The sequence below is a fragment of the Pygocentrus nattereri genome, chromosome 3 (genome assembly GCF_015220715.1).
Source record: "Pygocentrus nattereri isolate fPygNat1 chromosome 3, fPygNat1.pri, whole genome shotgun sequence".
Taxonomy (NCBI): domain Eukaryota; kingdom Metazoa; phylum Chordata; class Actinopteri; order Characiformes; family Serrasalmidae; genus Pygocentrus; species Pygocentrus nattereri.
The window spans coordinates 11,804,407-11,818,316 of NC_051213.1; the positions used below are offsets into that span (position 1 = coordinate 11,804,407).

At 40.1% G+C, this 13,910-nt stretch overlaps 2 protein-coding genes across 4 annotated transcripts in view; one reads left to right on the forward strand and one right to left on the reverse strand.

The window, feature by feature from the left end:
- Positions 1–12,111, reverse strand: part of LOC108431489 (LYR motif-containing protein 4B) — a 78,037-nt gene extending 65,926 nt beyond the window's left edge. Inside the window, exon 1 of the mRNA XM_017704692.2 lies at positions 11,935–12,111. Coding sequence (XP_017560181.1) covers positions 11,935–12,023 — 89 coding nt within the window. The 5' untranslated portion in view covers positions 12,024–12,111. The remainder of the gene's footprint in view (positions 1–11,934) is intronic.
- Positions 12,112–12,176: 65 nt separating this feature from the next.
- fars2 (phenylalanyl-tRNA synthetase 2, mitochondrial) overlaps positions 12,177–13,910 on the forward strand; it is a 185,194-nt gene continuing 183,460 nt past the window's right edge. The window contains exon 1 of one of the 3 annotated variants that reach the window (XM_017704662.2): positions 12,177–12,278. The gene's annotated coding sequence lies outside the window, so the exon portion shown is untranslated. The remainder of the gene's footprint in view (positions 12,279–13,910) is intronic. The other 2 variants (XR_005130119.1, XM_017704645.2) reach the window with 2 other exon arrangements.

Consider the following 13,910-nt stretch of genomic DNA (forward strand, 5'->3'; position numbering starts at 1 on the left):
TAGACGCATCCCTCCCCTGACCTGGATTTCAACCGGAAAATCAGCTGAGTATGGTCAAAAGTGCTGTAGTGGAACTTTACAATGCAAGACAGCGTCATAAAACTAAGGAAAAAGAGAAGAGGAGGAGGAGGAGTAGAGGAGTGCTGCCTTATTTTTAAAGCACAAAGCAAGCTCAGTGCAGTCACATCAGAGGCCTTCTGTGGCGTGTGCAGGAGCGAGGGCATAGAGGCTGAGCCCACATATGCAGTGTGCTAGGCTTGGGCTCAGCCTACAGAAGCTTATAGCTGCATGCTTCTCTCCGCTAAACAGGAGGATCAAGTCTGAGCCACATTTTCAGCATGCAGAGCAAGCCAAATACATTCAGCCTTGGACCAGATTGCACAGAGAGCAGACGGAAAACCTGAAGGAGACCTGCAGGCTAAAATGAGGAGCTTTAAGTCAATTACCACCAATTAAGGCCAATAAAAGGCTCACGCTAAACAAGTACAATTGCTGGACTGAGCAAACAACGGTAACACATAGTTTAGATTTGGCTGGTATTTCAAAACCAATATTTGAGGATTCATAATAATCGGGATTGTTTAAGCAAGGCTGGGCCACTGTACTAAAATATCTTGATTTTGTTCATTACATTGTTTTTGTATCAAAAAAAGACCCAATCCCATGTCTTTATTTACCCCTACTCCTTGTTTTTGAGTGTCATCCTGCCTCTTGGAACTGAGTTACAAGGGCTAGCGGTTGAAATCTTCCCTACGAAATGGGACTCTCTAATTAAAAAGAACATTACTTCATTAACAGGCCTCTACTGGTGCTCTGTAGGCGATCCTGCCAGTCTGCTGTGATAGCAGAGGAGAGTAAAGTTCAGCAACCTCACTGGACTTTAGTTATCTTTAGGGCATCATACGCCTTCAAAGAGAGGAGATACGACAATTATTTATCATCATCCACTGCTAATTCTTTAGTGGTATGAAGCTGAAGTCAGATATTCACCAGCTACTTTTTGAATTTTCACAATCCGCCTCAAGTGGTATTAAATTTCAGACACCCGAGTTGCCAGAATGTAATTTCTGCACCGTTTAAGATGGAACGGTAAATTTAGCTAGCTAGCTACTGAGACATCAGCCTACCACTAGCAATTTGTATGCCTGTTAAGACAAGGCCACATTGAAAAACACATTGAAACGACAAACTAAAACAATACTATGGCTGCTGTAATTTTTAAAAGAGGTTTCTTTGGTCGCTCAGCCATCTTGATGATTTTTTCTTTTATCCCATAACACTCTGGAGTGAGTGTCAGAAAAACCTCTGTTTGGAGGGCAATGTATTCCTAACACTTCGCGCTACCCCTTAATCTCAACAAGAATCAGGACACCCTACCCCTAGATGTGACCGTGCAAATTTTGTAGATGTATTCCCAATTCCTACAACTTATAATGGTTAATGCATCAGGGCCAGGAGACGTACACACTGCAAATACTGGAAATCAGTATCGGCCCACAGTCGCCTTTTTAGTGTATCCCTAGTAACAAACTGGCAGTAAACCTGAAATGAGGAGTGAAAACAACCAGAAGGTTGCTGGTTCAAATCAAAAGGCACTAAGACATTTAGGCTTGCCACCAAAGAATTACAAGTTCTTATGCTCCTCCTTACATTGTGGCGAATACTAATGTCCTTCTTAATCTTCTGGTAAACTACTAATGTCCTTTTATACCTTAAGGACAATCTACATCCTTTACAACAAAGTTGTAAAGTTACCAAACCTATTTCTTGACGTCTAGCTTCCTGCATAATCAAGTTCCAACTGCAATCTACCACACCTGCTCCAGTTAATTAACTTCTTCAGAAGCTCTTGACTGGTTGAATCAGATGCATTAGTGTAAGGTAAGGAGGTGGAAGCATTTTAGATGCAGGTTGGAGCACTGCAGGAAAGTAGATCTTCAGGAGAATGGTTGGTAAAGCTTGAAGAATTCAGTCAAGTTCTGATATGATGTCTCAGATATGTACTCGGTCTTGGGTCAAGCCCAAATTTCCTTACTTTCCTTCCTTACACTTTAGTACCGTCAAAAGAATGTTTCATTTGTTTGGCCAAAAATAAGTGAGTTAGGATTAAGCAGTCAAATCTACCATCTCGCTATATCAACACCACACAACATGAGAACAGCACAGTATGGAAAGATTTTATGACTGAAAACATTTGAGATGCTGTTCGAAAGCAGTATTTGATTAATAAATTTGTTAAAGCATAACGTAAGGCACAGCTTAGACAGCTGATTGATTTACTATAGAGTACTATTACACATTGTTTTACAGTTTTTAATTTATCTATGCTCTAATGACGGCTATTGATGTCACTCTATGGTAATCAGCACCATCCTACCAGGTTGAATTCTGCAATAGGCCGGTTCGAGACTGGTTCCAACAGAATTTTACTTCACTCGGGTCAAGTTTTGACTCAAAACATGACATTGCTCTTGACATTTTCAGGTAGGTTCACACAATTTTGCCGGGCTTGTGTCGGGTTTGCATTACATGTTGGGTCAGGTCTGGCTTGCACTGAAAATTCCCAGGCTGCATTTGAGCTCTGATCAAAATTTCAGGCCTGATTAAAACTTTAAGAGTCAATTATTACTGCTTTAAACAATGGAATAAGGCACTTCTACGTTTTTTGCCCCAACCTACCAGTCACACTGACCTTCATGCAGGTTATGACTTGAACACTCAATGTTGTATGTCAAGCATTATCAGTTCTGGTTCTGGAGGGCCTAAATCCAGTACAGTGATTTTGCTGCTCAAATGTGCTATCCACAAGCTAGTGCACTAGCCATCAGATTCATTTGATCAGTTATTTATTGGGTTTAGTAGGCATTTAACAGAAAAAACTGTGCTGGACTACGGCCTTCCAAGACCTGTCAAAGAGGTATAGAGATACCACAGATGGGAAGAGTTACTAAACAAGCACCAGACATGAAAGGCTGATCAGTTTCCATCCTTTCATATCTTCACGTCAAATCCTCACCTCCAACAGTCAGCTATTGACGCTGGGATACAAATGAAGGCTTCTACATTTACTTGCACTAAATGTGAGCACAAGCAGCCGGTTAAACTGTAGATTATTACAGACAGGGAGACATACTCTCATTCTGGCGCCATGTGATGCCGGGCACCTCTCTGAAGTGATCAAACAAACCGACTTGGCTCAGAATAGCCTATTTTCAGAGGGGCGCTGGGAAATTTCCAAAGGGAAAACGGTGTGTGATGCAGGGAGAGCCTCTCCCTGATCACTTATTTATCTGTGGCTTTTAAAGATTTAATTCCTGACAGCTTTATGACTAAGATCGAGTGTACACAAGTCGTCACAGACTGTGCTAACGTAGAGCTGGAGTACAGAGCCACAGGGGAGGGTTATATTTAACGGGGAGGTGCTTTTACGCAAGAGCTGTCCTACTTCCAACCGTCTGCTTATACTGCCGCTGCTGTGATTTTGCAGATATTCGTACCGTCAATAAAGCACGTCCCACTCCCCAGAGGCTCACCATTTCTGTTTGCGTGCTCAGATATCTCTCTACAGATCAGTCATTTTCTTAACCTATGTCAACTTCAAATAACACTCTGTCCCTCTCCCTCTCTCTCCCTCCCTCCACGTGTACTCAATATGTAACTGTCTTTCCCTCCGGCTGCTTTTTATTCATTTACACATCCCCTCCCGCATCCCATTCACACTCCCATTCACGTTACCGCCACGACGTAGTTATCTCGCTCGTCGTTTGAAGCACCTCGCCTTCCTTAGAAAAGTAAGCGATTCAGATCACATACGCTGTCAGCTCTTGCTTGCGGCTCTAGCCACAAAGCTAAACAGCCCATTTGAAGGTATATTACACTCTGCAATGGTCCCACGGAAGCCTAGTTACTTCCACCCAGTGGAACAAAACGCTTTCTTGAGCTCTGAATTATTGAACAGATTATACTACACAATGAAACGGCACTGAGTGCAGGGTGTGCAGCTACTCAAGCAGAGCAGGGTTACAGTAAACGGAGTACAAACAAGGTGCATTCATACATGTCAGTAAAATGAACAAAAACAAGCGTGATATTAAAAGAATATCGCAAGACACAAGGAAAGGATTTAGCCTGAATCTAAAATCACTTTCAGCGTTTTGTGAGGGATTAGGATTGTCTGCAGCTGTTCAGTCCCAACTAAAAAACCAACAACGTATGGGTGCTGAAATATACTTTGAATGCCAAATTTAAAAAAATGAGAAGAGCTCCTCCGAAATGAGCTTCTCTTTTTAGCCCAAGTGACACAAATTCACACTTTTGCAGTAATCTCTCACAAGGCAGAAGAAAGCAGAAAGCAGCAGGTGTATGGAGCACAGTGTTTAAGTGCTTATTTATAAAATTAAATTTCAACTTGGACTTTTTGTGCTAAGCTGGAAGAAGCTTGGGCCAATACATTATATTATCAAATATTATAATTTAAAGCACCAAATTATCATTCAAAAGATTATAGAAAGACAATAAACTTTATGGACTTGATTACATACAACCTTTATATATAGATTACAGAAAGGGAATAATGGTATGCTACAAATCATGTTTAACAACAAGTAGTAAGCCAAAAAAAGACCAGAGCCTTACAGTGATTTTACCACGGGTGAGTTTTCTTAGGTCCCCGGTTACCCTTGCTTACATCCCAGTAACGCGATGGTTTACTACTTTTGTAACATGAGAACAATGATATAAAATACACACATTTAAACTAATGATTTAAGGTATAACTAACAATAATCGCACAAACACTTCTTTCAAAAACAAATATAGTTACTAATTCTTGAATATCTTCCTAAGCTTTTTCTAAAATTTGTTCTTGAGAAAGATCCTAAGAAAAAGTCTACGTCAGATTCATGACGTGATCATAAAGTGCAGAACTCTTCACTTCCTTTGAGCTCTTGAGTTTGTGCAGATTGTGATCTTGCCTAAGAACAAATCCCAAATAAGAAAACACTGGTGAACGTCAGAATCTTTGTGAAAACTGTATGTAAGTGGGTTTAAGAAGAAATTTCTTCTAAAGAATGGTTGGTGAATGAGGTCCATAGTTCTTAGTTTAGAGTGGGCTGTTTCCAAGCAACCATAGACTGGAAAAGGACAAAAAGTTTGCCCATCACTGCATGCAACTGTTATTTCATGAAAGTTTTATAGCTGTCACGTTATATAATCACCTTTTTTAAAAATCTTTTTTTGAATAATGTTCATAGCCTTAAATTGCTAGTTGTAGGTGTACAAATGATTGCTTTCTACTTTTACTTGCATGTCACATACCTTCCCCACTGTATCGGTTTAGGAGTACTGTTAAAACGTCATAGTTTGAGGGCGGCTGATCTGCTTACAGCTACCAAAAATATCCCTATTATTTACAAAGAATCTGGCTTTTGCTCTGTATCAGAGCAGTGAGCACCACTGAGCACAAGTGAGCACTCAATCTGGTCTGAGCCTGAGTAAACTGAATTAATATAAAAACATGGCCAGGCAATTCTGTATTAGGCTCACACTGCTGAGCCTGATGTCCGTGTTATGCTTACAATTTGTTACGCTCACTGTGGTCCTCTTAAAAATCCTGTCCCCCTAGGTCTAAATATGACCAGCACTTCATTTAAGGCTGCTTCCTAACTGCCGAGCACAATAGACCATTTCAGCTGCCGCCATCTGACCAAAACAAGGTTATGTCCAGACACAACAGCACCACACACAATAATAAACAGGCTATTTTATAAGCCACAGGCTACACTGACATTTCTCCACTCAGCATATTATCCTCCCTTCCCAGTGAAGCACTGATTATCTCCCTTCTCCATAAGGATCTCTAAGAAAAGCAGCAAGTGTGAGTTTTCACACTGAAGCAAAGTTCATGCTGAGGCTGTATAGTCTAATTAAATGTTTTTCCTTGGACTCGGTACTTATGTTTTCTGTTCCTTCTGGGCTTTTTTTGAGCAGTCAGACTTGATATAGATGTGATATAATGAAGTAAAATTTGCAGCACAATTCAATAACATATATTCTTTTGACAGAGCAAAAAACAAGTCCAAGTGCCAAAAAAGAGCACAGCACTGTGATCAATTTACAAGACAAGTAAATTTAAACATCATAAACTGTAAATGATTTTAGAGACAGTGCAAGAAAAGTTATCCTGGGGTGTTTTTTTAAAGAACAGCAAAAACCATAACAATTTATGTCAGTACATCTGACATGCACTTTTAATAAAACTAACCGTGTTTAATTCACAGCATGTTTCATTTCACAATGGCCAAAGTTGGAGGGGGTGGAGTAATAATCTGCATATTATAGCAGAAATCTTTACACATCCTTGTTGAGAATAAATATATCGCCACTGTCGGAAGAAGCGGTATGCTAGTTAAAGTGCTAACCAAGCCAGCAGTTTCTAGGGATATTCTCATTCTTATTATTTTAATGTACTGGTTATTGGCTATTGCCTGATCCAGCTCTGATCCTTTGCCTCTTTTTCTGTGCTCTGTTTAAGCCACTTTTAAAGAGGCGTCATAAACGAACAGGTTATATTTCTAAAAGCTATTAAATGGGTTTAATTGTGTACAGTATGGAACTAATTTACAGAAAAAAAAAACTGTTTGCAACTTCTAAGCCAGCCACCTTTTGTCAAATTATACCCAAGAAAAATCTGATTTTATTTTTTTTCCCTGACACTTATCAGAAATGTCATGTCAATAGAACCATGTACACAATACACTCCTATCGCAACCGAATAAAGCCAAAAATATCTCGGGGAAACCTTCTGCTTAACACTGCCAAATGTTATCCTAGGTGGTTCCTTAGATATTGTTAGGCCATTGCTATGCTATCCCCAGATGGTTGCTAAGGTGTTGCAGGCCACTGCTGGTATCCCAGGTGGTTGCTAATATTTATATATGTATGTATTTATATGTGCTGATATGTATGTGAGTCTGTACATAATGTTTATGAAGGGCTGTGTGAGATGTCTTTTGTGGCAGTTAGATTTTAAATTTCTGAACTTTCTGCCATTCTTTTCCTATGAGGAAAAATGTGTTTAAATCAACAGTGTACAAAAACCATAGATTTATACAGATAGACTCAGACAGAAGCATTCAGATCCAAAAGCACAAGTGCGCTATTAACGTATAGGCTCTATGATCCTGAAAAATGTGGTTCAAGCTTGAAAACTATAACCTGTGAAAACGGACTCAAAAAAAGCACAGAATAATAAAACAAAGAACAGCAAATTGGCTTTGTGAAGAAAACAAAGGATATCTGTGATTTTACTGCACAAAGTTAAAGCAACTGGTGTCATTAAGTCATTAAGTCATAATAAGCCCATATTAAACACAATACAAAAAGGCAATTATTAAAAACTAAGCCAAAAACAAATCAGTCCAAAACGAATGTATGTGCATTAAACTGCAGTCAAGCAGACATTACCTAAATTGTATGGCTGTATCATCTATGACACAAATGGAGAACTCCAGTACTGAGATGTCAGAGTCCTGCACAGTTTCTGCTCAAACACCTGATTCAACTCATCAGTTAATTACCACTTCTATATGGTTGGGACGATAAAGCTCTTTTTGATTATCTTAATGTGCTTCTATTTGAAAGTCACACTGTAAACATGTCCATTCATCATTTCTCCTGACTGTGCCGGTACAGGCGCCCTCTCAGACACGCCTTACTGACTCAGGCTTTTAATGATGCAGAGGCCCAGGAGTGTCAATGAAAGAGGAGGGGACACCTACAAAAAACTTGACTTGGGGCAACGGAATGTAAACAGGGCCAGAAATAAAGTTGCTGAGGCTGATCAGGAGTTTGAGCTCAGCTCATCTAATGTCAATATATGCCTTAGTTGTGCCCTAGCTGTAACAGATGTGTCCCATTTTTAATCAGAACCAAAACACAGCAGCCCATCACTCACTCTACAATAGAAATTCACCTGAGAATCTTCATGCTCTCATGTGAATCTAGTTAGCACACAAAAGACTGACTGTCAATGGGGTAAAAAATAAAGCTGTATAGACTGACAGGTTAAACCCAAATTTAGTCTGTTTGTTGTAGCCACACATTTATTACTCTTCTAATAAGGCAATGGAGATGGTCAACATATCAAAATAAATTGAATGTTTATACTCACTTTCAAAAACCTGTGAAGATGATTTAGATAGTTTCACTTTAGCCTATAATAATTACACTAATGATACTACTTTCTGCAGTTCAGAGGAGGGTCCAAAACCACCAGTGAACTTACACGTGTCTACTGTGTTTATATATATCGCTGCTGTGGGCAGAAAATTTCCATTTTTGTCATTATTTCATTTTTGGCATAATTTGAAAATGTCTGTTACCCTTTACATCATGTGCAAATTCCATGATAAATGCACCAAAAGAAACAGCCCAAAATGACCTGGAAAAAAGCCTGGTTCCATTGACTTACATTTAAAGTATATTAAGTTTTTTCCTTCTCCTGTAAAGTTACCATTTTGGAGATATGAGGTTTTATTCAACAGCCGTAAACCAGAAACATTACGTTTTCTCTGGGGACTATTTTGCCAGTTCTGGCAAAACTACATGTTTTGTTGATGTTCTAAGTCACGGATGTGCAATCTTATCCACAGTGTGGCTGCAGGACTTTACTCCAACAAAGCAGGAGATCACCTGACAAAATGTTTGAGGACCAAGATCAACGAGTAGAATCAGGTTGGCTCCAGTTTTTTGGAGTGAAAACCTGCAGCCATACCAGCCCTTTGCAGATAAGATAAGACACCCCTGCCCATAATGAAAAGTTATTAATAATAATAATAATAATAATAATAATAATATAAAGTTAACACATCTTCTACAGAGAATGTGCTAATAATATGCCATTTCTCTCTTAATTGTAGTGCACAATTTCTATTTATTTGCCAAGTTTAACATACTTGAGAATAATAAAACATTCAATATAAATTGTGTCATAACTTTTGCACAGGTCATACTTTAAGCCTCTGATTTTTCATATTTATTTTTCTCTTTTAATATGTTAAATTCAGCTAACAAACAGTAATTAGGCATTAAAATGAGTGGAGGTGTGTTAGCTTATTTTAATTTACCAAATCAACAAAAACATAATTTGATCAGGTTTGTCTTTTTTTTTAGACATGATTCTGCAACCCATCAATACTCATATTACACCTCTAGTACTTAGAGTTTTTTTTTTTGTTTTTCATTTTGAGTCTTGATTCCTCTCAGCGCCCCTTCTCTGCACCCTTGGAGGGTTTTCCCTGGTCTTGAAAGTATCGCAGTCAGTTTGGTTATTAGTGAAAAGCAGCTTCGGTAAAGCTGCTTCACAGAAAATGCATTGCTTAACTTCCCCACTGTAACACAGTGTGTATTTAAGACTCTTTTCAAAATCAAGTTGTAAGGGAAAGAAAGAGTTCTTTAAACCTATATAACCTAATTAATGATTCTAATTTTACATCAATTATATCATGCTCCTGACAAAAGGGTTTTCCCCTCCTTTCTTCTTGTTAATCTTTTTCCTTCAAGAAATATTACGTCAACAATTATGAGGTCACTAATAGGCAGACCCTGGTCTCAGTCCGGACCCAGATGCTGTCCTATATGGAGCTGAACCGGCGTAGCTTTTTCTTGCCTTTTCGCAGAGGTGGACTCTCTTGATAAACCAGTCTTTTAATAGAACGTCATTAATTAGTGACGCTGACGTCTATTAAGATTAAGATTAAGATTAAGTTAAGATTAAGTGACCCTTATTAGTCCCACAATGGGGAAATTTCACCTCCGCATTTAACCCATCCGTGAAGTGAAACACCACATACACACTAGTGAGCACACACACACACTAGGGGGCAGTGAGCACACTTGCCCGGAGCGGTGGGCAGCCCTAACCGCAGGAGCAGTTGGGGGTTAGGTGTCTTGCTCAAGGACACCTCAGTCATGTGCTGTCGGCTCTGGGGATCGAACCGGCGACCTTCCGGTCACGAGGCTGGATCCCTAACCTCCAGCCTATGACTGCCCAATTAAATGATCATAAGCACAAAACACTGAAGGTAAACAGTTTCCATCAGGGAGAACCGAGTGGCTCTGAAATCACTTTTTACACACAAGCAAAGTTTCAGTTTCAGATTACTTTGTAAATTAGTTACAAGTTGAATAAAAACTGGCTTTAAACTCAGGATCACAAATGAGTTTTCCTTTACTGTGTTGATCTGTAGGTCCTGTTCATAAACATAAACTAACCAAAACTGATTTACTATAAAATGAAAGTGTTTGTATGAATTCAGAAAAACAGAAACAGGCCAGTCTCGACTGCATATGTGTACATATTTCTATATTGTGGTCTATTTACACAAAGTTAGGTTAGTTCATCATTTAGGTCGACGTATGTGCTCCCAGATTTTTACGCTGCTGCGCTGACGTTGAACCGTGTGCTGCACTGGGTCGGTATGACCAACAGGACAAAACAAGCTCAGAACAAAGTGACCGCTGTGCCCTGATTGGTGTTCCTGCATTGCGCTTCTTTTGTTTTGACATGTTACATTTTTATACACACAGAAAACAAAAGGAACGACAGATTTCTCAAAATGTAGTGGAGTAAAAAGTAAGATATTAGACTTTGAAATGTAGTGGAGTGAAAGGAAAAAGTCGCCCAAAATGGAAAAACTTCAGTACAGATACAGAAAAAAAAAATACTTAAGTACAGAAACTAATTACATTTACTTAGTTACTGTCCACCACTGCCTTTTCGGTAGCTTTAGCAGCCCGGGAAACTCACAGACCAATGGTGTTCGTTGTAAATATGACTGAATCGTACTTTATTTGATTTGACATTTCGTTGTTGGCTGTATAAGATGTTGATATTTCTACTTCAGTTTACAGTATATGGCACTGAATCATGACGTAAGTCAGACATTATGATGTTCTGAAACTTTGTTATTCTTATATCCAATTTTTTTTATCCGCAAATGTAAGTGAACCAAGCATTTCATCACCATATGGTTGCTCTGCATTCTTGTAGCAATTTCCCTTCGGGATCAATAAAGTTCTCTCTCTCTCTTTGCTATTTTGGTTTGTCCATCTGAATCTTTCTGACCAAATTGTAAGGCAAATTATGCAGTAACTGCATGGAATAAATGTAATTTATTTTTGTCAAAGTTCCCCTCAAATTAACAGAAAGTGTGTTTTATGATCACACATATTGATGTATGCTTATAATTTACTGCCGAAAGCCAAAAATCTTAGATGCTCTTTGTATTATTTCATAAAAGTCATTTTTACAGAGCAGATCACTGAAAAAACACCACCTGTTTATAGTTTATAGTCCAGGCTTTTGGAAAAATGGGTCGACTTTCAGAACACACACACAAAAAAAACTGAGTTCAGCTTCTTTTATTATAAGGGTTTATAAGGGTCTTGCACTTTTTCCCCAGTTCCCAACACACCTGATCTCACTAACTAGCGCGTTATTAAATTAAAGCGGGCACGTTAAAACAGGAAAAGCACTAAAAGTGCAGAGCAGTGGGCCTCCAGGACCAGGGTGGGGAAACACTGCTTTAAAGGGTTGCTACCCTTTACTTACTTGTATATGTGTTGATACATTAACATAACAACAACAACATTAATAATAATAATAACGTTAATAATAATAAATATTTTTCCTATTCGACAGCTTCTTGCTCGAATTTCCCCGTTCCACCTTAAAAGGTACAGCAACTACATTCTGGAGCCTCAGGAGCCAGAATGTAACGGCTGCATAATTTAAGGTGGAACGGGAGAATTCGCTAAAGACTCTGGCGGATATGAAGCCAACTTCAGCCTCGCTGTGCGCGTTTGCTGTCAGCGAGGAAAACCGCGTGTCCTCGCCTCACTGCCTCGAATTAGAAACACTATCTGCATCCGTACCTGTAATTATAGGAGGGGAAACTCCTGCTCTCCTTCAGGAGTCTCCGGTAAAGCGACAACACCTGAGCTCGGCTGCTGGACGCCGCCATCGTCCCCCTGTAAACACGCTGAAACCACGCCGCCGCGTAGGGCGTCCAGCAGAGTGCCTGAACATAATCCTGTCCTCCACCGCCCGTTCACTCCAACACGAGCAGCGCTCTCAGGACGCTTTAGCTAAAGTGGGTAATGCGATATAAGGCATGTGTAAAAGCAGCCGCATTTGACTCCAACAGCTAAATATTTATCTATATTAATCAGGCACATGTACAGGCTTGTCGTACTCATGCCGCCCGACCCTGAGAGAGGTGAGTGTGACGGTTTCATGGCTGCCTCTCCGGCAGAGTTTATAAACCTGGCCGTTTTGTTTGCCCTGCCTTTTGTTTGTGAGTTCAGGTACCGAGGCGCTGCCTCGGGTTTATCCGCGCTGCTCATTAACACGCGTGTTTGCTGCTCTGGCGGTTTGTTTACTGAAGACGCTTCACACAACATGAGTGTCACTGTTACCATCTCCAGCAGACAGGGAGCGCGCGGAGTGAACACACTGACAACACTGCATTTATCCCTGTGACTGAGTTATACAGCAGCATGTGTAGGGAATGCTGGTGTGGCTGAGCGACTCTTGGCACTTTGTTTTGAAATTGGAGCTGCGTGCAGTGAGAAAAACAGGCGTCTGATTCACCAGCGAGTCGGTTCTTTTTGATTCAGAAGTGAATCGATTCGCAGGCACAAACGACTTCAGAGTCAGAATCCAGCTTTATTGGCCAGGTGTGCTGAGCATACAAGGAATTTGGTTTTGATGACAGGAGCTCACAGTATCAGACAGAGAATAAGATAAAATAAATCTAAAATATAACAAGATAAAATAAAACAACACATGTATATATGGGGGCAGTCGTGGGCTGGAGGTTAGGGAACCAGCCTCGTGACCAGAAGGTCACCAGTTCGATTCCCCAGAGCCAACAGCACATGACTGAGGTGTCCTTGAGCAAGACACCTAACCCCCAACTGCTCCCCGGGCGCTGCGGATTGGGCTGCCCACTGCCCCGGGCAGATGTGCTCACTGCCCCGTAGTGTATGTGCTCACTAGAGTGTATGTGGTGTTTCGCTTCACGGATGGGTTAAATGCGGAGGTGAAATTTCCCCGTTGTGGGATTAATAAGGGTCTCTTAATCTTAATCGTATTCCTACCATCACTCACACACACACACACACACACAGAGTCATACCTGTAAACCTTACAATGAGCAAGGTATGGGTCTAAAGTTAAAGTGCTGAGTGCAGCAGCAGTTAAAGGGTGTGTAGTGGCAGAGAAAGGGGTCGATGAGGTAACAAGTAATAAGTGGGGTAATATGGCAGGTGAGTAAGATGCTAGAACAAACAAACACTGGTTTGAGACGGCAATTCCAGAGGATAGAGTTGAACTTGATCCTATATACCATCTTCACATGCATCCGAAAGCACATACCACTAATGTACGCTATATATAACACACTAATGAGTGGGCCTCTATTGATGGTGTGCTATTTTTGGCATAGTGTTTAGTGTGGTAGTGTACAGTTTAGGATGCAGCCTCTGTGAACCTTTTTCCTTTGCAGATGAATTCATGCTGAACTGGAAAGCAGTAACCTAAGTGGGAAAACGTGAAATGCAATGCACACGTGACGGGCAGAGTACGCGCCAAAATGAACAACAGAAACTTTATTACACTGTAATCATGTTGATCTCTGATGTCATCTTGATGTCTGTACTGAAAATTAAGTGCTGAATCTGTGTCAGAACTGAATACAATCCGTCTTGAAATGTAATGAAGGCACAGCTGTATTGCTATCCACTGTGCAGTACTTTAAGTACATTTTCCACATTGAAGTGCACCCATAACAGGGGAAACGGTGGAATACAATATGGTTTTCATAGGTGACATACATAAAAAAAAAAAA